The sequence below is a fragment of the Hemicordylus capensis genome, chromosome 3 (genome assembly GCF_027244095.1).
Source record: "Hemicordylus capensis ecotype Gifberg chromosome 3, rHemCap1.1.pri, whole genome shotgun sequence".
Taxonomy (NCBI): Eukaryota; Metazoa; Chordata; class Lepidosauria; order Squamata; family Cordylidae; genus Hemicordylus; species Hemicordylus capensis.
The window spans coordinates 214,502,114-214,530,074 of NC_069659.1; the positions used below are offsets into that span (position 1 = coordinate 214,502,114).

Below are 27,961 nucleotides of genomic sequence, written 5' to 3' on the forward strand. Positions count from 1 at the left end.
CAGAGAGGTCATCCCTGGTTCTAATCACTTTTGGGAAATGAGGATTGTTTGAACAAGAGTGCAAACAGAAGGGGGTATGTTTACTTCTTCTTGGTTTCACTACCTTATTTGTCCTGAATACTTAGAATAAAGCTTATCAGATAGTTAACAAGGGCAGTTTCAGACGGGAGGCAAGCTGGCCAATCTTCACCTCCTTTCAAATCAAATGAATTGCTTCAGTTGATCAGGGAAACATCTTTGGATCTGGTAAGTAATGCTACTATAAATTTCTCTTGGTAATTTTAGATGACCTCAGGTTTATACGGTAATTTGGCTACCTGCTGTATTCCCACAGTTAAGCTATATGTGAATCAAAGTGCTTTTTAAGCTATAGATGTTTGGAGTTGCACTAACAATTAAATATGGGACTACAAGCTTCAATCAGGTTCACTGGAAGATTAATCAGCGCAATATTTAGTTTATTTATTGGTGGGCCCCACTTTGAATAGATGAATGAGAACTTTAATTGGTAAGGATGTGAGTTAAAGACATACTTGTTTTTTGTTTGTGTTTTTTTAGTTTTTGTGTGTGTTTGGAATCATATTAAAGAGGGTTTTTCCTTTGAACAGAGGCGTATCTAGGGAAAATAGCGCCTAGGGCAAGCACTGAAATTGTGCCCCCTATCCAAACATCTGACACCCATCTTTCAGATAACTTTACCATAATATCAGCTCAAAAATACAAGTCAAGCTAGTTAATCTTTTAATATTTCAAAAACTATTTAGCAGTGGATGTAGCCAGACCAAAAAATGCTAGGAAAATACAAATTTCAGTATGCTGGGGCTCATGAAATATCCAAATACTATGTGGAGGTGTACTTGGAAAACTAAACAGAAGTGCCTGTCTAATTCTCTACTATGCATTGTAGCATTACTATTACATAAGTTTTAAAAATAAATGGAGAATTTGACTTTTCCCAGATACTCTGAAAATAATTAAAGGATATGCAGAGTAAACTGTCTCATTGCTTGGAATATATTCTAGTATTTCAGAAAGACAGTTAAAATGAGAGAAAGAGAGCAAGAAACTCCCAGTGGCCTTAATACTAAGGATTTCACACTGATTCAAAGACAAACTCACCATTAATAGCCATATTATCAAGACATCACATTTAACTCACTTATCACAAGAAGCAAAGTAAGAACAAATGAATACAATCCTAGCTCATAAGCTTCAGCTCAGTATTCACAAGCCCTGATTCTCTGTACATAGTGCCAAACTGAATATGTATACAGTGACTTATATTATATTAATTTTTAAAAAAATTACCTGTAGCCCTTTCGGGGGGCTAAGTTCCTAAAGGCTGGGGGGGTCTGCAAAGGTTCTCTCTCCCCCACCAGCCTCTTAATTCACCGCCGCAGCCCATCCTGGGCTGATTTTCGTGCTGGTTTGGGCCTGCAAAGATCAGCATGGTGGCCATTGTGGGGGCTGCCACACATGCTCAAATTGCCTCTCCATGGCCTGGCAAGGCCTAGGGCCTCACAGGGACTATTTGAGCATGTGCAGTGGCCATTTTTTAAAATATATATATTTTTAAATGGCCACCAAAAACAAAATGGCCACCATGCATGCTCAAATGGCTTCTGCAAGGCCTGGCATGGCCTAGAGCCTCACAGAGGCCACTTGAGCATGTGTGGTGGCCATTTTGTTTTCAGTGGCCATTAAAAATTTATTTCTAATTTTAAAAAATAGCGCCCCCCTTGAAGTGGCGCCCGAGGCATGTGCCCTGTCTGCCCCACCCTAGATACGCCCCTGTCTTTGAACAGTGGACAATAGCTTTTCTTCATTTAATTTTAGGAGACTTCCCTTAACATCTCAAAAATAGACGTTTCTATAGTAGATTTGGTAATATGTCGCATGTATGTAGATTTATCTATCAACTGATTGGTTGAAGAGCAGAATATTAAGCAAATGAATATTGTTTGATTGATGCAAGACACTGTATCACTAGAAATGTCTACAAACTGTATATTCAATCAAAATTCAGGGCATGCAATTTACTTCATAAAGGAGGCCAGCACTCCAACCTAGAGTAAGTAGAATCACACATGGATGATACAGCTGTGATAGCTGTACACTTCTATCAGGATCAGAAATGACATGCCCCTGAACACCAAGTGCTAGGGAACACCTGTGGGGAAAGGTGATTGCCTTCTTTCCCCACTTGTGTGGTTTCCAGATGCACCTGGTTGGCCACGGTGTGAAGCAGGATCTTGGACTAGATGGACCTCTTTCTTGATGCTGCAGGGCTTTTCTTATGTTCCTAAGGGCTTCTGAGTTTCATATTTGTGCATCAGATTTGGCAAGTTTTCCCACAGCAGCAAGGAATGGAAATGCAAGTTTCATTTACGTGTATGTGTGAGTGTGCAAGCGCGAATGTTCACACACATGTGTGTATACAGATACATATGCATAAACCAGATGTGCACTTCAGTCCACACTGCATGCTGATAATGGATATGTGCTCATATTCCCATTTGCATAGTGGTGTGGCTGGGAATGTCTAGTCTTGCACAATACTAGTCACACGCAACACCTTATGACTATAGCTGGCTTGGGACTTTGATGTTTTCTCTTGATTTAGCCAGTCACAAATAGGTGCATTGCCTTCCCCATCCTGTACAGTACACTTTAATTTAGCAGAGTGCTGATAATACTTTCCAGTCCTTCATGTTTCAGATGAATTGAAAATTCTATTTCTGTATTTTTGAATGTTCAGAATAGGTCAGTATTAGTTATTCTGAATAACCATAATATCCTACAGATCTCCAAGGTGAGACTTTTAAGTGAAGAATTTCCTTCTCCACGTCCACATCCCCCTCCCCCCTGAGTTAAAGTGCTAAAATGCACTGAGCCAACTTTCTAAAAAGTACTGGGAAATCCCTACTGAAAGATATTTACCTGTTTTAACCTTAGGTGCTTTTAAAAAGGATATTATTTACTGATTTATCAGATATCCTTGAAGACTTCCAGAAGCCACCTCTTGTAGCTTATTCATAGGAGCATAGGAAGCTGCCTTCTACTGAGTCAGACCATTGGTCCATCTAGCTCAGTATTGTCTACACAGATGAGCAGCAGCTTCTCCAAGGTTGTAGGCAGGAGTCTCTCTCAGCCCTATCTTGGAGTAGGGATGTGCAAACTGATTCAAGGGTTCAGTTCGGGGTTGAAGCGAAACCCCTCCCCCCCGGTTCTGTTTATACTGGAACCGAACCCCTGCACCAGTTCACCAGTACCTCCTAGCCCCTTCGGTGGAGCTTCCTAAAGGCCGCATGGGGGAGGGTGTCCATGAGGATTCCCCCCCCCCCGGCCTCCTTTATCACCTCCACAGCCCATAAAATAATCCTTTTTGGCCCATTTGGGCCTCTGTTATTCGACATGGCAGCCATTGTGCCTGCTGCTGTGCTTGCTCAAATGGCCTCTGTGAGGCCTGCGAGTTCAAAGGAGGGATTTTCAAATGTACTTAAGGAGGCAGGCAGCCACCATTTTGCCTTTCTGCCTTGTGGGAGAAGAAAGAGAGAGGAGCTTTGGTTTGCATTTCCCACCTGCTGCCTGGAATGGATTCTCTGCTTTTTGTTCCTGCTTTCCTGATTGAGGAAAAGAGAAGAGAATTTTTACCCCCCTCCTGCTGCTGAGAGAATCACTGCTTGTGCCTGCTGTCTGTGCGAATCGATTTGGGTACAAAACGATTTGTACCCAAATTTGTACCTATCTCAGCCCTATTCTCTTCCTTCTGTTTTTGTTATTTTTCCTCTGTTCTTTATTAATGCAGCACACTTGTCTAGTCCAAACTCCATTGCTATATCGCTACTGAATATACGGACAGTGTTTAGCAGTGATTCAATTTCTGACTGGGACTTTCCATAAAACTTCAGATCGTCCATGTACAGCAGATGGTTGATTTTACTGGATGTTTTAGATGTTTGGTATCTGAGGCCCGTTTTGTTTAGTATTTGTGAAAGTGGAGTCATGGCGATGACAAACAACAGAGGGGATAGTGAGTCCCTTTGGAAAATACCTCTTCTAATGCTAACCTTTCCAAGTGTCTCACCATTGATTGTTTACTGTGTAATCCACATGCTCATTACTTTTTAAATAAATATCTGAATGTTTTTGCTGACACCAGTTGTTTCTAAACATTTTAGTATCCATGTGTGAGGCAATGAATCGAAGGCTTTCTTGTAGTCAATCCATGCCACACTTAGATTGGTTTTTATTTTCTTGCAGTTTTCTAAAATCATTTTGTCAATCAGCAGCTGGTCTTTTGTGCCTCTGGTGTTCGGGCAATTTCCTTTCTGTTCAACTGGAAGCTGTTTGTTAGTTAATAAGTGTTGCATTACTTCATCTGCTATTATTCCAGTTAATAATTCAAACATGGTTGGCAGGCAGGTTATCGGTCTATAATGACTTGGAACTGCACCTTTTGCTGGGTCTTTCATGATGAGATGAGTTTTCCCAGTTGTTAGCCATTGTTCAATATCACCTCCTTGCAAAATGTGATTGAACTGTTTTGATAGTTGTTTATGAAGGCTTGTTAGGTGTTTAAGCCCGAAGCCATGCAGTTCATCATCGCCTGGTGCAGTCTAATTTTTAATTTTCTTTTCTCTTTCAGTTATTAATTCTGGTGTTATTATTAGATCTTGCATTTGTTGGTTACATTTTTCCACCTCTTTCACCCAGCCTGCTTTTTTATTATAATCTATTGGATTGTCCCATAATTTCCCCCAGAATTGCACTGTTTCTTCTTTATTTGGTGTTTCTATGTTTCGTGCAGTTTCCCCTTCTATGCTTTGGTAGAAACGTCTCTGATTCGACTGGAGTTGGAGATTCTGCCTGTGTTGTGTAATTCTGGCTTCATATCTGCTAATCTTCTTTGACACTGCTGTTGTTTGCTGCTTTATTATTTCCAGGACTTCTCTAATTTTCCTTGAATCTAGGTGGTATATTTGGATCAGATACTGTTTGGTGTTTTCATTCTTCAGCTTCTTGTCTTTCATATCTTTCAATTTACTAGCATCTGATCTAAGCCTGGAGATTTTATTTTCTAATCTAATCTTCCGTTTTGGTGATGTACGACTTTCTTTTTTGACAGGTCCACTGATCTTATTTCCAAGCTCTTGTGTTGTTATTGTTGCTGCACTGTACATTAGTTGGTTTGTTTCTTACAAATTATTGGTTGTTATTTCTGCAAGTGCAGCATTGACATCTTTTAATGCCTGAGCGAGTTGTTTTTTGGCAACTGTTTTTAGCGCTGGAAGTCGAACCCTGGTGGTTGTTTGGTTCATGTGCTCAGTTATTTTTTGCTTTAGTTCTTGTTGCTTTTCTGTTAAACGGCATTTGGGTTTTTGAGGTGAAGGCAAAGGGGAGGTTGCCTGGTTTTGATTTTGAAACAGTTCAGCAACAGTGGCGTCCTCTGTTTCCAACACCTCCTCCACCTGTGCAACTTCTTCAGTTGGTGGTAATTCTTCTTCCATGTCTTGAGCCTGTGTTGCTCTTTGCAGTTCTTCCAGCTCAACTGCTGTGAATACTTTATTTCTTATTATGAATCTTCTCTGGTCTGCTAGCCTTTGTTCTGTTATTTCTGTATCGGGATGCTTCTCTTTCCAAATTTGGTTCATTCTTTTTAAATAACCTCTTCTAGTTGGACTAGACTTGTAATAGCAGATCATTATTTCCTTGTTGGTGTTTTTCATATATTTTTTCTGGTTAAGCGACGTTTCTTCCAGTAACCTTGCAGTCTCCAGCCCTGGTTGCTCAACTGAAGATCCTGAGTACTGTTGCCCACTTGCCACCAGATGTCCAGGGACTACAGCACCTGGCGCAGTCCTTGTTGACCCGGGCGACAACCGATCCGGTATAGATTTATTAAAGTTATGTCTCACCGTATTGTTGATGGGAGAGGCACTCTTCGTCTGGCTCCTCTAGTGAGACCTGTCCAGTATGGTTGGACCTCTGGCATAGCTCTCACCTTCCTCAGAGCACACAAGCCCCACAATCACGCTAAGGTAGTGCCTCACTGGGGGTTGTTGTTGTTGTTATTTATTTGATATGTATACTGCCCTTCCAAAATGGCTCAGGGCAGTTTACAATTAAAACTAACAACCCATTCCCTTCTGGTACATACAGGGTATTACACTTAATCCAGCACTGTTTCTCTATCATTATATGTGACTAGTTCTACAAGAATGGGGATGTGAATTCAGATGTACATGCAATTCAAATAGTGCAGTTGAACAATGATACCAACATTCAGATATGCATTTGATTTATGCCCATTAGATGTACATATGATTTATACCCATCAAGCATGTTATCTGTATTCAGAAATATTTCTGCACCTGCATCTCTTTATATGCATGTAGCATGTATGGTTAAACCAGTTTTCAAACAGTTTCATTGCTATGACTCCAATCAAGTGATCCTAAATACTGTAATATTGTGTGAAAAGTGTAAAACTCTCCAGCACAGATTTTTCCACAGCCTAATAAAACTAAATTTCCAAGGAACTTTTGGAGGAAGGCATGGCTCTCCAAAAATGGCTTCAGTTTGGCTCCAACTTATCATGTAGATAAGTAGGGTGGTCTAGAGTTCTGCTGAAGAAAGGTAGAATATAAATAATAAATAATTAATAAATGTAGATATACCCTAGTTTCAGCCAACCTGGGAGAAACATGTTAACGCAAATAGATTTTTGAGCTTCTCATCTTAAGAGAAGCCACCTAATGGTGCAGTGGAGAAATAACTTGCCTAGAGAGCAAGAGGTTGCCAGTTTGAATCCCCGCTAGTATGTTCCCAGACCATGGGAAATACCTATATCGGGCAGCAGTGATATAGGAAGATGCTGAAAGGTATCATCTCATACTGTGTGGGAGATGGCAATGGTAAACCCCTCCTGTATTCTACCAAAGAAAACCACATGGCTCTGTGGTCGCCAGGAGTCGACAGTGATTCGATGGTGCAACTTTACCTTTTTTTACCATCCTAAGAGACTAACAGTGTCCTCTCTCATCAGCACATAGAACAGAAGAGAGGCCATAAACAACCTCTGGAAACCATTTTCCAATAATCTCTTTTGTTCTCTGTCTAAAGACTCAGCAATGTATCTTCTCCAAATGTTCAATGCCCTGATGCTGGGAACATCACTGGCATTGGCATCCGTTGCTGTTCCGAGTGAACATGGACCAAACACCTGCACAGTGATGGCATGTGGCAACCCAGGACTCAATGGCTTACCAGGCAGAGATGGAAGAGATGGCATCAAAGGAGAGAAGGGAGACTCAGGTATTGGGATTCTAATTCTCTACGTTCTTCATTTATTTACTTGAAATATAGATATCTTGCCCTTATGAGAATGTGCAAGGCATGTTACAACAATAACTTGAAACAATACCTTATACAGTGATACCTATAATTACTAGGCCTGTGAAAAATCAGATTGGTAAAATTGGACCATGTCTGATTTTACCAAAAAAATAGCCAATTTCTTTACTCATAAGCAACTGATTTCCAGATTTCTCCTGAGGTACTCTGGTGTTACACATCATTTCCCCTTAGATTCTCTGGTGTTAGATAACTTTTCTTCCAGATCCACAGTGAGTATTCACAGTTACTTAAAAATATATATCCTAAGGAATTGTCCAGTTCAGACACAACCCTGACTCTGATCCTGATCCCAATCACAACTTCGAGAAGAGTCCTAAGGACCCTGAACCAAAATTTTTAGGGCTGGATTAGATCAGGTCAGACCTGATCCACCTTTGGTTTTAATGCACAGGCGTAATAATTACATTGTAACACTTTGCACCGTATGAGAGCACTGGAAAGTTTCTAGAATTCTTCTGGGTTTCTCTCTCATATGAGAGAGTGATCCATGCTTGCTCAGGGCCCAACCATTTTCATCAGGAAGGCTTCCAGCTGCTTCCCACAAACATATCCACCACATTACCATAGCTAGGACTATGGGCACGGCTGAAACCTCGTACTCAAAGACTAGATCTGTGTGGTCATTAATGTGAGCTCACATGCACAGAGACCAGGGAAACATCACAGTGGTGCTGGATGCTGGAGAAAGCGCTGCCCCCACCCCCCACGCAGGATTGCGGTTGGAGCGGCAGCTTGCAGGTGCTGCTTACACACTGGTCACCTGCTTATTATTCCTTAAAGGTGCCTCTTGCCGCCTGCCTGGAGGCTTTACAGACAGGGCTGTTACCCTGAATCTCCTCCGGAAGAGAATGTATGCATTCACACACCAGCCAAATTCACCCCGAAGTCCATTCGAGATCCTTGGAAGCACTCCACACACAAATCAATCTCTGTCTTCCAAATTCTAGCTTATCTCGATATATTTCTGGGTTTTTAAAATGCTGGTTTTAAGTGAGTTTTTCTGAAAACGTCGGAACAAATAGAGAGAGGCAGTGATGTAGAATCATTAACGTGATAAGAGAGATACAGTCTTTAAGAATGCAGATATAGGCTTTCAAAATCTCTTTCCCCCCTCCCCATTGGCTAGAAGGAAAACATGGAGGCATGTGATGTGAACCTGCACCAAAATGAAACCCAAGAGCAGAGGGGAGGGGCTGCTTCCCTCAATGCCACAAGTGTAATTCGAAGTGGCTTCGCTCAACATTTACCCCACAGCATGAAGCCATGTGTGACTAACTCCCTGGCCCTGCCCATACCAGCCACTCCTGGCAGGATGTGCTACTAAAGCTATAATGCTTTCCATCTGCTGAATACATTGTGTATAAAATGTGGCATGTCAATCTAGAGAAGCAGCTTGTCATTTGAAGGCAGCTATTTATGGGATGTATTTAAATTAGCTTCTCATGGTGGCTGGTTGTTTGGGGAAATAAAGCCGAACAGGTGTTCTAATTTTTTTTGTGTGTCAAACACTAGGAGCCATACTGAGAGGCCAACAGGGTTTCCCTGGGAAGGCTGGGCCTCCAGGTGCCCATGGAGCTCAAGGAGCTCAAGGCACCCCAGGTCAAAAAGGACAAAAGGGAGAAAGCACAGGTAAGAAGTAAAGCTGATCAGAGGGATTTCAGAATGTGTGTGTGTGTGTGTGTGTGTGTGTGTGTGTGTGTGTGTGTGTGATGTGTACGTGTCCCAGGATATGGTCTGAAGACACATTTTGCCATAAATAAGGATACATGGCTGGATGGGAGGCACTCTGGGAATTCTATGTACTACACCTTGATTTCCATGATGGAAGGCAGGATTATAAATGCAATCAATCAATCAATAATAGAAGTGTGGACTGAACATGGGCAGATGGCATAGATACATGGCCAAGGACCAGTATTGGTTTGGATGACCAATCCCCAACTAAAAGAAAAAAGAAAAAAAGATCAATTTGTGCTTAATTATATTTCCACACACCCCTTTTTCTCTAGCTGTTGATGCTGTTCAAAGACAAGTAACTGCTTTGGAAAGGAACATCCAGACTCTCCAAGCGGACCTCAGAAAAATAAAAAACGGTAAGGTGTAATATATATGTTGAAGGATTTATTTTTAACTTTTAAAAAATGTGGGCTCTTGTTTTTAGTATGCCAAAACAGCAGGCCAATAATGAGTCAGCACTGTGAAAACCCCACCCATATTACATTCTTAGCTTCATTCTCAATCGATGGCCCCCTTCATGTGCGTACCTAGCAATGTGGGAGCTGCCTCCATGTGATGCAAGCAAACACTGAAGGGTTGTGTAAAAAATGTAAGGAGGACAGGGTCAATTACATCTCTCTTACACAATCAGAACCGCACTAGGAGGGTGGATGCCAATCAAACAGGAAACCCCTGCATGAACTAGTCACTTCCATACAGTTATGTTATTCACATAAATGTGCCTGCCGTATAGGACTGCACTGGGCAGAAGCAGCTCCCACACTTCTGGATGTGTATGTGAAGGGAGGATGGGGCAGTCCTTCCATGGTATGAGGTGAAGCACTCACCTCAAATGGCCTGATGGTGGGGCAGCAAATTGTGCCCCTGCTGCTTCACCGGCTTCCCTCTGTCATCGGAACACCTCTTCTTTGCGCAATGGCACAGCCATTGCTTGGGGGAAAGCCACTCCTCTCCTTTTCCTCCTTCTCTTCCTCCTTTTTGCAGTCAATGCTGCCTGCCCTGGCAAAGGGGGTATAAATATATATACCACCCATAGTTAGACCTTTTTACATCCCACTAATTTCTTCTTCAGAAATCTAACATGTGGGACCAATTTCCCCCCCCCCCACACACACACACCAGAAATGCATTGTGCCTCTTCTATGCCTCCCCAATATTTTTTCCTGGTGCTGCCATTAAATGGAACTTAAAAGTCGTTAACTTTGACTCCGCAATGTCAATGGGTATTGTGGACATTATACAGGTGTTGATCCCCCACCCAAGCTGTGCCTCTTACTCTGTTATGATCTTTTTTCTGGGTCTAGTTCTGTCACTGCAGGGGGCGTTGAGAGTTGGGGGGAAAACCTTTGTTTCAACTGGCTGGCAAGAAACGTTCTCAGCTGGGAGAGACCTGTGTGCAAAAGAAGGTGCAGCACTTGCCAGCCCAAGGAATGCAGCTGAGAATACAGCCTTGCAAGAAATTGTGAAGAAGAATTCCAAGTATGCTTTTCTTGATATCAACGATATTCAGTCAGAGGGCACCTTTGTCTACTTGAACGGTGCTCGTGTAAGTTACACAAACTGGAAATCTGGAGAGCCAAATAACCATAATAATAATGAAGACTGTGTTGTCGTACATGAAAATGCATTATGGAATGACCTAAATTGTGAACATAAATCACTGATCATTTGTGAAGTTTAGCCCATTTGCAAAGTTCCCTAACGTTTGGGGGCTTGTATGACTATTCAAAAAGTAGAGGAGAGGGAATTTGTATTTTTCAGCATTTCCTGCCCCTCCAATTTCCCTAACTCTGCCTTTTTAAAAAGGGAGGGGGAGGAGGGGGAGGAGGAAAAGCCTCAGTGGTGGCTGGTAGGGGTGTGCACAGAACTGGCTGGTTTTTTATTTTTTATTTTTAACTTGTGAGCCCCCGGGAGAGCATGGATTCAGTCCGATCCTGGACGGAACAGGAGATGGTTTGGCTCAACCCTGAAAAGTCAAACTGAACCTATTCAACGTTGAACATGTTCATTGTCGAACCTGTTTGCACATCCCTAGTGGCTGGTGCAGAAGGTTTTGAGAGCAGCTGTGGGTTTGGGTGATGTGAGGTGGCTGGAGGTGATGGCAGATCTGTGGAGGCAGCCAATTCACCACCTCTGCCTATCCACTTCTCTAGGTGACCACCTCGCCTCATTACTGGGTTGCCCCTTGGTTGCTTTTTACATTATGGAAACATCAAGGGCATGCTTGTACATGACAATGCCTACAATGCTTTGTCAATAGTTGGAAAAGCTTGCTCACTGCTTTTTGAGTACAGGTAAATTGTGTGTACATGCTGCAACAGAGAGCCTTATAGGCTCTGGATATTTGCAACATGAATATGGTTTTGAAAGGGATACGCATGGCTCTTGCATGTTCTAGAGAACATCCTGGCTTTCCTCTCTGTGGGTGCATATGGACATTCTCCCTGGCCACATTCACACTTAATGTGAAACTGTTGGAGCTAGGACCCTGGCAGCATCAGATCTCAGCTGCAATGTCTCATAGTGACCACTGGGGGGACAGGGTTAGGGTCATGGATAAAAGTGCTGGACTCCTCTCCTCTTTGTTCTTCCAGTGTTAGTCTCTATTTTGTCTCTCCAGAGATGGCTGTTTGTTGTGGTCTCTCTCTTCAGCCATGAGCTACAGCTGAAATTAAGCTGCAGGCTTATTCACACTTGTTTGTAACCTTTTCTTTAAATAAATCCTTGCAGTTCTTCAGTACTAAAGAACTGTCTCAAGACCTCTTGCTTTGCTGCTTTCTCACAAAACTAGTTTTGCTTTGCTGTTTGGGAACTGAACTGCAAATCTTCCCCTACAGAAACTGCAGTTAAACAGGGCAGAGGTTGGAACTCCACTATGTCCAAATGTGTGCAACCATGGTTTCTCGCCAAACTCCAGTTTGAACCTTCAGCTTCTAATGAGTTTTGCCACTGTAACCTGAGATTTTTTGGTGGCAGTGTTATGTCTCCATGTGGACAGCATCATAACCACTGTTTCGTTCAGTTTCTGGAACTGTAACAATTGAGATGGCAGGGCAGACCCACCCAGGCTCGCACCCACTCGATGCCTGCAGCACTTCTTGCTGGCCACCTCTCCCAACACTTGCCATGCCCCTGTCTCTGATCCAACAAAGCAGTTGCCCACAACAGGGATGCCACCACACCCCATCCCAAGCTTCAAAGCCTGTCAAATGGCAAAGTCACACAGGGGTATGCCCGCTTCCCACTTTGTCCCCTGTTCCTCCCTCCTGGCAATCAGGAGAGAAAGGGGACAGGATGGCAAGATGCGAACTACATGCTTTGCTCTCCAAAAATAAAGTGACAAAGATGTCTGTTCATAAGCACATGCACTTACTGTGGCAACATAAGCAGGGCAACTCCATTAGAGCGCTGGGACAGCAACGTATGGCAGGATGGTGATACCCGGGTTTGGGTTTAAAAGGCAGACCGAAGGGGGAACTGTTAATGGCTCAGCTCTATTTTTTTGCACAATGATGTTGGGAAAAGTGCTTGGAGGGTCATGTGCAGTCCCTAGGCAGCAGGATCAGCACTGGCTCCAGTGAAAAGAGCGTTTCAACATATGTGATGACAACGAATGCTGTTCCTGAGCAGACCGCTCACTCATGAGAGTGTAGGGTCATGGGGATACCCCTTCATAACGCTTGAGAAGAACCATCTGTGGGGACAGAGGTGTTGGGCAGAATCACTAATAATGTGTGATGACCTCCCTTCCCCCACAGACTGGTCTCTCACTAGAGTTTCAGGCTATGGAGACATGCATGGGGGCTGAACAGCAGGTGCTACCCAACCTGGCTATTTCTATACAAGCAAGCCACAGGGATGGGTACCCCGGCAACAGCTCTCCCTTTCTTGCTGTGAAGAAGCTATCAAATCTAGCCCTCTGCCAACCCGTCCACCCATTTAAACATGTCCATCTTTATTTTTGCCCGGAATGGCAACTCCACTCTCCCAGGGCTGGTGGAATCAGGGCTCCCCCACAGCAGCAGATCTGCATATGCCACAATGCTCGTCCACACCCAGGAAATTGGAATGAGAGTAAAGATCTGTCCCCGGTCCTGGGTGTTTTTGCAGTCTGCCCACCTGGCTACACCCGGACAAATGGGGTGTTAAAATCCCCTCTGGGTGCATGAAAGACTTCCCTGGAGAGGAGGCAGTCTCTGTGCCAAAGTTCTATCATTAACCAGAGAGAATGGGGAGCCCTCACAAGTGGAGGGGGGGCTCTTTTGTTAGCTCAACACATGAGTGCACTGTCTGACAGAAGGTAGTTGAGCCTAAGGTCCTTCCCTGTAGACTTGCCCTCCCATGAAAGTGTTAGGCCCCTAGCAGCAAGCTGCTAGGGGACAGGAGTGTGGTTTGGTCTCCATGGACTGCTTTGCTGGGGTGAGCCCTCACAAGAGCATCCTTGGTCACAGCCGGCCAGACACCAGGATCCTTTGCCGTCCCTCAATAACATATCCCCTGCTAGGAAGTCATGTTTCCTTTCCTTTCCTGAGTAGCAGAAAAATTGTGCCCCCCAAGATCCCCCACACACACCAGAAATTGTGCTTGTGTGAGACAGTTTTGTTTGGGGGCTCTTACAAGGGCATTAGTTCAACTGCTGTCAGAAGAAAGGCTTGGACGCCATAGCATTTAAAGGGAATTGAAAGCCCTTTCCGTGCCACGGAAAAATGTACGCTCCAAAAAGGTACGATCACACCCGGCCCTTTGAAGGGCCAAACATCCCCCCTTGAAGATTGTGGCCAATGGCTGCCAACCTGGAGACATGCTGACAGCTTGCCCAAATCCTGACAACGTGAGTGCTATGGAGATTGCTGGGATGCGGCCTTGGCAGACCAGGAAGAGGGAGGGGCTTCCCTGCCCTGAAAACAGAGGTTGCCTGACTGTGGTTGGATGAACATCTGTGATGAAATTAACAGGTTGAAAAATTAACCGCATGTTCAGCAACCTCCAGTGTCACATGCTAATGTGGCCAATAACTTCTCCCTAATTGTATCACCTTAAGTGGTGCAGTGGGGAAATGCTTGACTAACAAGCAGAAGGTTGCTGGTTTGAATCCCCAACACCTATATCGGGCAGCAGCGATATAGGAAGGTGCTGAAAGGCGTCATCTCACGCTGTGCAGGGAGGAGGCAATGGTAAACCCCTCCTATATTCTACCAAAGAAAACCACAGGGATCTGTGGGCGCCAGGAGTCGAAATTGACTTGCCAGCACACTTTACCTCTAATTGTGTGATACAGCCTTATGAATTATAATGCGTTTTTGCTACCCTGTTTCTGCAGTGATCTGATTCCTAAACAAGCACTACAACCTCCATTTAGAGCAAAAGCCCATTCCGTTATGGTTAGAAAAGATGAACACACTTTTCTTTTCTTTGTTTGAATTTTGTTTTCTTGCTAAAATAAAATTACCAAACTGGAGAATCAACAAGATCAATGGCACTTGGGCTTTTTGTTGATACTAAATTCCTATGTACATACAAATTGTTTCTGCAGTGTGCTGTGACTAATTATTTCTTTGGGGGCATCTGATGACACATTACATATGCCCATGAGGAAGAAAACCCCAACAGCCTGCTTCTTTGTTGCAAAGCTGCTCTGAGAGGAGCAATTTGGAGCCCAGATGTAACGGGGGGGGGAGGGGGTGCTTAACCCTTCTGCCACTTACCTCTTCAATTCCTACCCTCACTCCCTCCCCTCACCCTGGCAAAAATTCAAAACCTTGGTTGAGAGAAGTGGCTTGGGGAGAAGGGATTAAGGGGAAAGGCTCCAGCTGGGAAAGAATTAAGCACATATGGGAAAGGGTGTAGGTTAGACAGATAGCAATAGCAATAGCACTTACATTTATATACGGTTCTATAGCTGGAAGCTCTCTAAGCGGTTTACAATGATTTAGCATATTGCCCCCCAACATTCTGGGTACTCATTTTACCGACCTCGGAAGGATGGAAGGCTGAGTCAACCTTGAGCCCCTGGTCAGGATAGAACTTGTAACCTTCTGGTTACAGGGCGGCAGTTTTACCACTGCTCCACCAGGGGCTCTTCAGATCCAGGCTATACACACAAGCAGCCAAACCCAGGCTAGAGCAACCCATCCTAGGTATGGCTGCCCATGTGCACCACTGGGATCCAGCGTAATCCCGGTGCTGCCATTGCGGGTACCCTGACTTTAGCCAGAGTTAAAGGTGTGAGTGCGCCCTACGTTGCTCCAGCAGATGTTGCAGCCAGGCACCAGGTTCTGTAGCTGCTGCCCAAGCAGAGTGAACTGGTACTGCCCCTTCCCTAGGAAAGGCTCTGTTTCTTAAAAGGCCTTGCTGGATTTCTTAAGCACTTACTCTGGAAATGTTGGGGTGGTGGGCTCTGCGAAGATTGGTAGGTCCTTGGGCGACTTCTCTCAACCAAAGGCAGGGTTGGAAAGGTTGCATGTCCTCGGGTTGCATGTCGTCAGGTCATGGTGAGATACTTGCTCAGGTTCTCCTGGTTCTCCTGGTGATGTGGGAGGGGGAGGAACAGTGGCACAGGAGCTGCTGGAGTCCACATCCTAAGGTTTCTTTTACACTTCCTTATTCCCTACATTGCCATGATACTTGCTGGGTGACTCTGGGCCAGTCGCTTCTCTCTCAGCTTAACCTACTTCACAGGGTTGTTGTGAGGAGAAACTTAAGTATGTAGTACACCACTCTAGGCTCCTTGGAGGAATAGCGGGGTATAAAATGTTTTTTTTAAAAAAAAGGTCTGAGCTAGATGGACCAATGATCTGACTTGGTATAAGACAATTCAGATGTTCAGAGACTACATTGCTCTGAATATCAACTGCTAGGGACAACCCACCAAAGAGTGCCATTATCCTATGCCTTATTTATAAACTTCCCAAAAGCATCTGGCTGGCCATCAATAGAGGCAGAATGCTGGACTATTAGATGGACTGCTCAAGTTCACAAAAGTAGAGATCACACATGCAGCACTACAGGCTATGGTCTCAATCAGGGTTTCTTAAACTCAGGCCCCCAGATGTTGTTGGATTACAACTCCCAGAATCCCCAGACATGGCCTTTGGAGTTGTGGCTGGGGAGTTGTAGTCCAACAACACCTGGGGGCCCAAGGTTAAGAAACCCTGGTGTCAATCATGTCCATCAGTCCCTTCAAAGGGAATGTCAGCTGCCACATATTGTTTTCTCCCATCTCCTCAACAACAGAAGACCAAATTGTCAAAACAAAAAAGAAAGAAAGGGATGAACAAAATCAAAGTGAAAGCCATATGCTATCCAACAAGTTAGCAAACTGATTACCGTGTTACAATCATAATTGAAACATAGCAAAGCACATGACACACATGCAGGAAACTCCCAGGTGGGATCTTACAATACAAAGCACACAGCTCTCACAATAAAACACCAATTAAACTCATCAATTAAGTGACTAGAGAGGTGGAGGAGACAACATAGAGACTGGAATGTAATTACTGCTCTTCCCAAAAGAAGGGCCCTTCACAAACTGTCTATGCTGCACAGCTGAAAAAGTGAATCCTGCACTCTAAGTTCAATTACAATATGACAGTAAATACTGTTAAGCACTAAGCACTTCCTTGAGAGGTGAGAAGCCCAGCATTCATTTCCTTTGTCCAAGGAAGCACTGAAGACTTATGGTGTCCTTGCAATATCTATTTATTTGCAAATAGCAGGGCTGTGCATCATGTCGGGTCAAACAGAACTGTTGGACTCAACTTGCCCTATTGCAGGAATTGTCAGGCAGCATTCCTCCATGACAGCAGGGAGCCTCTGCAAGTTGGAACCCTCGGGAAGCTCCCTGCTGTTGTGGAGGAATTCTGTTGGAGATCCAATAGCTGTGTCAAACCCTTCCCCTTTGCTGCTGCCCCCCTTCCTTTCCCCCTCCTTTGCCTCTGTGGTGCCGCAAAACCTGCACCAACTATCATTATAAAAAGAACAGAACAACAGCACATGGTGGACAAATTCAGCCTCACCTGAGACACAAGAGCAATTCCGACTGGCCAAAGGAATTTTCAAAAACCTTCCAGATAGAACTGCTGATGGTAAGGCATCATATCTTGCCCTGAGAAACACCTATATGATAGCTTGGTAGGGAAAGTGATAGTCGGTAACTAGCAGGTTCCCAGTGTCCAAGATCCTCTGTTTTAGGATCTCCTTGGCTTGATTGTAATCTAATAATGACAAATATTCAGTAGAAAAGCCAAGTGATGACAATTTGCCCAATAGCACTTATGTCCAGGTAGATGGAAACTTATCGGCACTTAAGTGTGGTGGACAAGCTTCCTTTCAGAACCATTTGTCCACCATTACTAAATGTTCCATTGAAGGACCCTCAATAAGTTTCTAAGGCACCTGGAACACAATATGAAAATAACCGCACCAGCCTCTGCTCTGCACAACATTTATATAACAGTATTATCTGTTTTTACCTTTAGTACATTACCAGTTTAGCACCTCATCTTGTTTTCTAGTTTTATGATTAATGGAATTCTTTCGGCATAGTTCAGGATGAAAGAGCCATATTATACAGACAGAAATGCAATTGTTGGCACTGGCAAATAATTATTTGCACAAGGCAAATTGTCCTTTTTCTGGTAGCTATTGTATTTTCCTTGCCTTCTCCGTGTAATTCTTATGAGAAATGATCTCTTTCTATTCAGTAATTGGTGTTTCTCAGGTACAAAAATTGGTTTTTAAAAGTTTGTCTGGATATTTTGATTAGATTGCATGGAAATGCAGGGAAAGATTTGCAAAATATAAGACTGTCCTATATATCTGGTTGCAGCACAATATTTATTTATTCCACAGTAATTTGTTTCTCTATTATGTAGATGTAGTATTGCAACTGAATTTTGCCTAAACAAAATTTGAGGTGAATTTAGAAGGTCCTCGGCTGGAATGTCTCCAAGGATGGGGGGTGGGAGCGGAAACCCACATGAATAGGAAAAAAATTAGAGGTGAAGGTGCATTTGCACTTCTCTAGCTTGAGTGTTTCCAAAGTTTGGCACCAAAAACCCCATCCAGATGTTTTAAAAAAACACACTGCAACCATGTACAGTTGCACAGATGGGTCAGAAGTTCTGCTCCCTACCCATCAGTCACCAGCACTCCCCACTGCATTTGTCTGAATAGAAACACCCTGTCCATGATGGTGGGTGGTTCTGTGGGAGAAGGGGTACCAATTCCATGGGAGGGGATCATGCACATCTGGGCCTCATCCAAGCGGCTGCGTTATTTAAACATTCTCCCAGCTAGGTAGGATAATAGCTAACAGACATTTCAGTTGTGCTTATGAATAATTTATCTGAGAGTATTATCTTTTTAGTCTAATTTCCAGTAGGCTTATAAGATCACCCAGCAGTGTGTATGTGTGTGTGTGTGTGTGTCCATGTGTCTCCCCCCCACTATCAACTTTACAGTGCCTGGACCAATATGAATCAAATCGGGTACAGTTGTAGGGACACATAGGGACACCTCAATGGCATATTTTGTGATGATGTCATCCACCCTGATCCAAGATGGTGGACATGTAAACTTTTGAGGCTTAAGTAGGCTAATTTGTGAACCACCTAACTGATGTCAACCAAATTTGCTACAGATGTAGAGACACATAGGGATGCCCAAAGAGTGTGGTGTGTGAAGATGTCATCCACTCCAGTTCCAGATGGTGGTCGCATGAACTGTTGCAGTGAGTGACACATAGGAACACCTCAACAGCATAGTTTGTGATGATCTCATCCACCCCAATCCAAGAGGGCGGACGCATAAACCTTTGAGGTGCAAGTGGGCTAACTTGTGAACGACCTAACCGATTTGAACCAAATTTGCTACAGCTGAATTGACACATAGGGATGCCCCAATGGTGTAATTTGTAATGATGTCACCCACCCCAATCCAAGATGGTGGATGCATAAACATTTGAGGCACAGGTGCACTAACTTTCATACTGTCTAACCAATTTGAATCAAATTTGGAACAGCTGTAGTGCGAGACACACAGGGACACCTCAATGGGGCAGTTTGTAATGACAACTTTCAAATGACAAATTTCAAAAGAGGAAACTTCTCCAAAATGAGGAGTATGGTGAAAAGAAAGCTGAGGGGGGAAATCAGGAGAGTCACTTCGCTCCAGAGTGCATGGCATTTACTCAAAACCACAATACTAAAAGCCCAGTTAGATTGTATACCCAAAAGGAGGAAAGGTACCACTAAGTCCAGGAGGATGCCAGCATGGCTAACGGGTACCGTCAAGGAAGCCATAAAAGGGAAGAAGACTTCCTTCCGAAATTGGAAGGCCTGTCCAAACGAAAAGAACAGAAAGGAACACAAACTCTGGCAAAAGAAATGCAAGGTGACAATAAGGGAGGCAAAAAGAGAGTTTGAGGAACATTTAGCCAAAAGTATCAAGGGGAATAACAAAAACTTATTTAAGTACATCAGAAGCAGGAAACCTGCCAGGGAGGCGGTTGGGCCATTAGACAATGAGAGAGTGAAAGGGATTATTAAGGAGGATATGGAGGTTGCAGAGAAACTGAATGAGTTCTTTGCGTCTGTCTTCACGGCAGAGGATACTGAGCATATACCTGTTCCTGAACCAGGCTTTTTAGGGATGGAGGCTAGAGAGCTGAGTCTGATAGAAGTGACAAGGGATGATGTTCTAAACTGTCTGGAAAAACTGAAAGCTAACAAATCACCAGGGCCGGATGGCATCCATCCAAGAGTCCTCAAAGAACTCAAATGTGAAATTGCCGACCTCCTTGCTAAAATATTTAACTTATCCCTGAAATCGGGCTCTGTACCAGAGGACTGGAGAGTAGCAAATGTAACACGGATTTTCAAAAAGGGATCCAGGGGCGATCCAGGAAATTACAGGCCAGTTAGCCTAACGTCCGTTCCAGGCAAATTGATGGAAAGCATCCTCAAGGATAAAATTGTAAAGCACCTAGAAGAACAGGCCCTGCTGGGAGTGAGCCAGCATGGCTTCCGCAAAGGTAAATCTTGCCTCACCAACCTTTTGGACTTCTTTGAGAGTGTCAACAAGTATGTGGATAAAGGTGATCCAGTTGACATAGTCTACCTGGACTTCCAAAAAACTTTTGACAAAGTTCCTCATCAAAGACTCCTGAGGAAACTTAGCTATCATGGAATAAAGGGACAAGTACATGTGTGGATTGCTAACTGGTTGAAAGACAGAAAACAGAGGGTAGGTATCAATGGAGAGTTTTCACAATGGAGGGAAGTAAGAAGTGGGGTCCCCCAGGGATCTGTACTGGGACCGGTGCTTTTTAATTTATTCATAAATGATCTAGAAGCAGGGGTAAGCAACGATGTGGCCAAATTTGCAGATGATACCAAACTCTTCCGGGTAGTGAAATCCAAAACAGATTGTGAGCTGCTCCAAAAGGATCTCTCCAAACTGGGGGAGTGGGTGACAAAATGGCAAATGCGGTTCAATGTTAGCAAGTGTAAAGTGATGCACATTGGGACGAAAACCCCCAACTTCAAGTATATGCTGATGGGATCTGAGCTGTTGGTGACGGACCAGGAAAGGGATCTTGGTGTTGTGGTTGACAGCTCGTTGAAAGTGTCTATTCAATGTGCGGCAGCTGTGAAAAAGGCAAATTCCATGCTAGGGATCATTAGGAAGGGGATTGAAAATAAAATGGCTAACATAATAATGCCCTTATACAAAACTATGGTGCGACCACACTTGGAGTACTGCGTACAATTCTGGTCACCACATCTTAAAAAGGACATTGTTGAACTGGAGAAGGTACAGAAGAGGGCAACCAAGATGATCAGGGGCCTAGAGCACCTTTCTTACGAGGCAAGACTACAACACCTGGGGCTTTTTAGTTTAGAAAAAAAGACGACTGCGGGGAGACATGATATAGGTCTATAAAATCATGCATGGCGTGGAGAAAGAGGAGAGAGAGAGATTCTTTTCCCTCTCACACAACACTAGAACCAGGGGTCACTCCATGAAATTGATTGCCAGGAGGTCTAGGACCAACAAACGGAAGTACTTTTTCACACAACGCATGATCCACTTGTGGAACTCTCTGCCACAGGATGTGGTGACGGCCAACAACCTGGATGGCTTTAAGAGGCGTTTGGATGACTTCATGGAGGAGAGGTCTATCAATGGCTACTAGTCAGAGGGCTGTGGGCCACCTCCAGCCTCAAGGTTGTGTCTCTGAGTACCAGTTGCAGGGGAGCAATGGCAGGAGAGAGGGCACGCCCTCAACTCCTGCCTGTGGCTTCCAGCGGCATCTGGTGGGCCACTGTGTGAAACAGGATGCTGGACTAGATGGGCCTTGAGCCTGATCCAGCAGGGCTGTTCTTATGTTCTTAACATCCACCCTGATTCAAGATGGTGGACATATGAACATTTGAGGCACAAGTCCTAACTTGTGGACCTCGATTTCCACCAAATTTGGTCCAGATGTAGAGACAATGAAAGGAAAGTAAGCTGATTAGTTCTTACTAGAACAACTTGTTTTATTATTAAGAAAGGCTGGCATGCATATGTTAGAATTCCTATGAATTTGTTTTCAGGTTCTTTATTTGGGTTGCTCTGCATATTCTGGTTTAGATTTAACACAACGAGAGCCAAGCAAGCATTGACATTCTCTTAAATACCCAGGACCCAAGCTGTTTAGGGCTTTATAGGTTATAACTAACACCTTGTATTTTGCCCAGAAAGATATCGGCAGCCAGTGTAGCTCCTTCAACACAGGAGTAATATGGTCTCTCTGAGATGACCCAGAGACCAACCTTGCTGCCGCATTCTGGACCATCTGTAGTTTCCAGACTACATACAAGGGCAGCCTCACATAGAGCACATTGCCGTAATCCAGTCTGGAGGTTTCCAGCAGATGTACCACTGTCCTGAGGTCATTCATCTCAAGAAACGGACACTGTCCTATCAGCCGAAGCAGATAGAAGGCACTTCTGGCCACTGCCTTAACCTGGAACACCAGGGAGAGGCTCGGATCCAGAAGCACCCCTAGATGGCGTACCTTTTCCTTCTGGGGAAGTGTGACCCCATCCAGAACAGGCAGATCAAAATCGTCTCTTGAGTTCTGACCCCGCACAATTACCTCCATCTTATCTGGATTCAGTCTCAGTTTGTTATCCCTCATCCAGGTGATTACTGCCTCCAGGCAGGCATTTAGGGAGGTTATGCCTTCTCCCGATTAGGTTGACATGGAGAAATAGATTTGGGTGCCATCAGCATACTGATAGCACCCTGCACCAAATCTCTTGATTATCTCTCCCAGTGGTTTTATATGTTTTAAACAACATCGGAGACAATATGGAGCCCTGAGGCACACCATAAAAAAGGCCAGATTTTGAAGAACAGCAGTCTCCACCTGGAACCTGCCCGAGAGGTAGGAGCAAAACCACCACAAAGCACTGCCTCCCACCCCCAACCCCCTCAGACACTCCAGAAGGATACTATGGTCGATAGTATTGAAAGCCACTGAGAGGTCCAAAAGGACCAATAGAGTCACACTTCCTTTGTCCATTCCCAATTGGAGATCATCCATCAGGCCTACCAAGGCAGTCTCCATCCCATAGACAGCCTGAAAGCCAGTTTGAAATGGCTCAAGAGGAGACCCGGGTTCAAATCCCCATTCAGCCATGATACTAGCTGGGTGACTATGGGCCAATCACTTCTCTCTCAGCCTAACCTACTTCACAGGGTTGTTGTGGGGAGAAACTCAAATATGTGGTATCTGGGCTCCTTGGAGGAGGAGTGGGATATAAATGTAAATAAATAAATAGCCTCTTTAAGACAAGGAGGCATCCTACCTTCCCTCAGAGACGCATTTATAATCTCTATCAGGCCTTCTACAACCACCCCACTGCCAGATAATATAAACCATGTTGGGCAAGGGTCAAGAGAACAGGTGGTAGGCCACACCATTCCAATCAGTTTGTCCACATCCTCAGGAGTCTTACTGGACTCCTAGTAAGACTAGTTAACTTAAATGTTTTTGCTCATTAAAGCCATTAATATAACTTACAACTCTGGAGCTAAGATTAAAAAGAGTGTACTCAACAACTGGCAATGAAGCTGGGATATCAGACAATCACACCAGGATGGCCCAGTCTGGCTTGCAGCCCCACAGCCTCTGAATATTAATGCAGATAATCTGTATACTCAGTACAAGCGATGGATGGAGTCCTTTACATTCTATGAAATTGCTACCAAATTAGATAAGGAAGATGATGCCATTAGAAAAGCAACCTTGCTACATTGTTTTGAAGCTCCAGTACAACACATTTTTTTCCAGTCTGCCGGAGGGGAGGTACCTTTTTACAAACGATAGCCTTAGAGAAGCATTTCACTCCACACAGAAATGTTGTGATGGAACAGTTTAAACTGGACATCGATACAAGCACCAAGCCAGCATGGTGTAGTGGTTAGAGTGCTGGACTAGGATCGGGGAGACCCGAGTTCAAATCCCCATTCAGCCATGAAACTAGCTGGGTGACTCTGGGCCAGTCACTTCTCTCTCAGCCTAACCTCCTTCACAGGGTCGTTGTGAAAGAGAAACTCAAATATGTAGTACACCACTCTGGGCTCTTTGGAGGAAGAGTGGGATATAAATGTAATAATGATGATGATGATGACGATGATGAAAAGAGGAAAAATAAGCAAAACAGAAGGAATAGAACTACCCAATGGAAGCAACATCAAGAACCTGGAAGAGAAAGAACATTACAGATACTTGGGCATTCTCCAGGCTGATAACATTGCACACACTGAAGTTAAAAGAAAAATTGGAAGTGAATACATCAGGAGAGTTAGAAAAATCCTAAAGTCCAAACTCAATGGCGGGAACACCATACAAGCCATAAACACCTGGACTATACCTGTTATCAGATACACTGCAGGAATAATAGGCTGGACCCAGGCAGAGCTAGAGACGCTAGATCATAAGACCAGGAAAATCATGACCATCAATCATGCCCTGCACCCCCACAGTGATGTAGATAGGCTATACCTCCCTCACAGCTCAGGTGGAAGAGGAATGCTGCAAGTCCATCAGTAGAGGAGGAGAAAAGAGGCCTTGAAGAATATATCAAGGACAGTGAAGAAGATTCACTTCAAATGGTCAATAATGTGAAACTATTCAACACCAATGAAACAAAGCAGGCCTACAAGAAAGAACAAGTCAAGAACTGAGCAGAAAAATGGAGAAATACACCACTGCATGGTCAATATTTGCACAATATAAGTGGAAAATCAGACATCACCAAGAGCTGGCAATGGCTTAAGAATGGCAACTTGAAGAAAGAAACAGAGGGTTTAATACTGGCTGCACAAGAACAGGCACTAAGAACAAATGCAATAAGAGCAAAAGTCGAAAAATCCACAACAAACAGTAAGTGCCGCCTTTGTAAAGAAACAGATGAAACAGTGGACCACCTAATCAGCTGTTGTAAAAAGATCTCACAGACTGACTACAAACAAAGGCATGACAAGGCATCAGGGATGATACACTGGAACATCTGCAAAAAATACAAGCTACCTGTAGCCAAAAATTGGTGGGACCATAAAATTGAAAAAGTTGAAGAAAATGAAGATGTAAAAATATTATGGGACTTCCAACTACAAACAGATAAACATCTGCCACATAATACACCAGATATAACTGTAGTCGAGAAGAAAGAAAAACAAATTAAAATAATCGACATAGCAATACCAGGGGATAGCAGAATAGAAGAAAAAGAAATAGAAAAAATCACAAAATACAAAGATCTACAAATTGAAATTGAAAGGCTGTGGCAGAAAAAGACCAAAATAATCCCAGTGGTAATTGACGCCCTGGGTGCAGTTCCAAAAGACCCTGAAGAGCACCTCAACACCATAGGGGCCACAGAAATCACCATCAGCCAATTACAAAAAGCAACCTTACTGGGAACAGCCTATATTCTGCCACGATATCTATAACAACAACAACATTGACAATAAAATTCAGCCATCCTTGGTCCTTGGGAAGGACTCGATGTCTGTATAAAACAAACCAGTCAATAACACCTGTCTGACTGTGTAAACAAGAAATAATAATAAATCTGTAGATGCTGTGGAAGAAAAACATTATTCTCTCTCATTTGTAAGTAGGGACTGTCACTTTATTTAAAAGAATACAAGTAATCACAGGCAGGGAGCTCAGACCAACAGGGTTTTACCTGGTGCCAAGATCCTCCCTAACCCTGTTCAACAGTTCACAGGGGGTTTTAATAGGAGCATAACAAGCATTGTTCTTATCAGTACAGGACAAGAATGCAAAAGGGGGAGGGTGATACTATGTTTAAGTGAAGCTGCAATTTAGCCAATTGCAGGAGGTTACATTTTCACAGAACATTGTCTCTAGTTAACAACATCCCCTTTCTTTTCTTTCTGCTGGCATATACATATTTTTCTTGACCAAAGTTTTGAGGTCTGGTCTAGTTTGCTTCCACAATACATGTGTTATTGCACTTGGAGAATTAGCTAAATTCTGTGAATATGGAGAGTTAGAAGCCAGTATAATTTGGGATCAAGTAGTGAGAAAATGCATATACAAAGATTTATGAGATAAATATTTGCAGCAGGATGGTATGAAATTAGATAAAGCAATGAAAATGGCTGAGCTATATAAAAGTGCTCAAGAAGAAAGCTGCTTAATGGCTGCACTAAATAGTGACTCTGCAGACACTTTTGTTAACTGTGTCACCCATCAAGTAAAGACCAAATGATTTGTTAGAACCTCCAGGGATACAGCATTCCATGACAGGAATAAGCCAAGTACAGACACTCCAGGTTAGCACTATGGATTACTGAACCACATTAGAGAACAGTGTGGTGCCCTGAATGCTACTTGCTTATATTGTGGAAATGTTAGGCATTTTGCTCGTGTCTATTCGAAAAGAAAGAAAGAAAGAAAGAAAGCTAAGGTTGCATTACGCAACCAGAACACAAGTTAAATTGCTAAATGCTAACATAGGCTTTCGTCAAGTGGAACTTCACCCAGGCTTTTATTTAAATGATTTTAATGTTAATGTTTTTAATGTTTAAATGATTTTAATCGTTTAACTGTTTTAGTTTTGATTTTTAACTGTTAATTGATTTTAATTGGGGGGTTTTCCGGAATGGCCCCTGAGCCATTTTTGGAGGGGTGGTATATAAATCAAATAAATAAAATAATAATAAATAAACTTGCGGCAGAGTCAAAGAGTTTGACAACCTTTATTACACACAGAGGATGTTATAGATTTTGTAAGTTCCCTTTGGACTTTCAAGTGCCCCAAGGCTTATTAAAAAGCTTTGGATTCTATTTTGCAAAGGGTAGTTACAAAATATTTTGCTGGGGTAGTTTGGTATTTGGATGATGTGGTTGTGTATGCAACAAATGTTGAAGAGCTCTGTGATAGATTAAAGGCAGTTTTTGAGAGATTTCAAAAGAGAGGATTGAAGCTAAATAAAAATAAATGTCACTCTGGCCTCAACAAGATTGTAATCTTAGGTCATGTTGTTTCAGCTGAAGGATCCAAAGACGGTGGAAGCCATCGTACAAACCCCCAAGCCCAGAAATTTAGAACTACCGAAGTTGTTTTTGGCAACTTGAAGTTTGGCAACTTCATCTCATGAAATATATTCCTAATAAAAAGCTTTTTAACTTGACTGCAGTTTTAAATCATTTTTAAGGTTTTTATTTTTGTCTTAATTTCTTTTACATTGTAAAAGAAGATGGAAGTTTGGGGCAGTCTACAAATTGGATAAATAAATAAATATGCAAATATTTCTGAAACACTCCATTTGAAAAGGAGTCTCTTGGAATGGGTCTGCAGCAGCTGACTCTGCATTAACTAAAGAACTTTGGCTTACTATGACCTGCATGCACCTATTTTTGTGGTGACAGATGCCAGCCTGCCATTTTGCTGCAGACTCAAAAAGATGGATCTCAAAGCAAGTGATGCTAGTCACTTGCTTTTCGCTACAGAGCAGCAATATTCCCAGATTGAATATGGAACTCTGGAATGTGAATGGGTTGTGAAACATTTTAATAGGTACTTGTGGGGTCACCCATATGTGTTACTGACTGATCACAAACCACTTATATAATGAGGGTTATATAATAACCCTCATAAAAGCAGTATATGACCATCTTGTATCTCAGCTGGAGACTGCAACCTTATTATTTTAAGGTTGACCACATCTCTGGCAAACTGAATGCAGTTTATTCATTGTAATATCTTTCTCTATTTGACAAAGGCTCAGGCTCATTCGTGGATTATTTTTGTTTTATTGTTTAATTTATTTTTACATTTTATATCCCATTTTTCCTCCAAGGAGCCCAGAGCTGTATACTACATACTTAGGTTTCTCCTCACAACAACCCTGTGAAGTAGGCTAGGCTGAGAGAGAAGTGACTGGCCCAGAGTTACCCAGCTAGTTTCATGGCTGAATGGAGATTTGAACTCGGGTCTCCCCGGTCCTAGTCCAGCACTCTAGCCACTACACCACACTGGCTCTCTAAAAGGTGTTTCATGTATGTATTTATTTATTTAATTTACATTTTATATTCCAATCTTCCTCCACTGCCCAGAGCAGTGTACTACATACTTAAGTTTCTCCTCACAACAACCCTGTGAAGTAGGTTAGGCTGAGAGAGAAGTGACCGGTCCAGAGTCACCCAGAAAGTATTTGGCTGAATGGGGATTTTAATTCGGGTTTCCACAATCCTAGTCCAGCACTCCAACCA

The 27,961-nt window shown here is 43.2% G+C and overlaps 1 protein-coding gene across 3 annotated transcripts; it reads left to right on the forward strand.

Moving 5' to 3' along the window:
• Positions 1 to 109: 109 nt before the first annotated feature.
• Positions 110 to 26,880, forward strand: LOC128350257 (mannose-binding protein-like). 3 transcript variants are annotated; one of them, XM_053308267.1, is made up of 6 exons: positions 110 to 246; positions 7,126 to 7,317; positions 8,932 to 9,048; positions 9,429 to 9,512; positions 10,461 to 10,702; positions 26,738 to 26,880. In XM_053308267.1, the coding sequence occupies exons 2-6, from the start codon at positions 7,134 to 7,136 to the stop codon at positions 26,822 to 26,824; spliced, it is 714 nt and encodes a 237-aa protein (XP_053164242.1). In that variant the 5' UTR covers positions 110 to 246; positions 7,126 to 7,133; the 3' UTR covers positions 26,825 to 26,880. The 3 variants fall into 3 exon arrangements, with proteins under 3 accessions (XP_053164242.1, XP_053164240.1, XP_053164241.1); XM_053308265.1 differs by lacking the exon at positions 26,738 to 26,880 and having other exon boundaries at positions 10,461 to 11,915; XM_053308266.1 differs by lacking the exons at positions 110 to 246; positions 26,738 to 26,880 and adding an exon at positions 4,860 to 5,890 and having other exon boundaries at positions 10,461 to 11,915.
• Positions 26,881 to 27,961: the final 1,081 nt, after the last annotated feature.

Bases quoted from the DNA above. Each gene is read 5' to 3' on its own strand.
- LOC128350257 (XM_053308265.1), top strand. From the start codon at position 7,134: ATGTATCTTCTCCAAATGTTCAATGCCCTGATGCTGGGAACATCACTG. The intron at 7,318-8,931 runs GTATTGGGATTC...GTCAAACACTAG, and splicing joins AGGAGAGAAGGGAGACTCAG to GAGCCATACTGAGAGGCCAA. The intron at 9,049-9,428 runs GTAAGAAGTAAA...CTTTTTCTCTAG, and splicing joins ACAAAAGGGAGAAAGCACAG to CTGTTGATGCTGTTCAAAGA.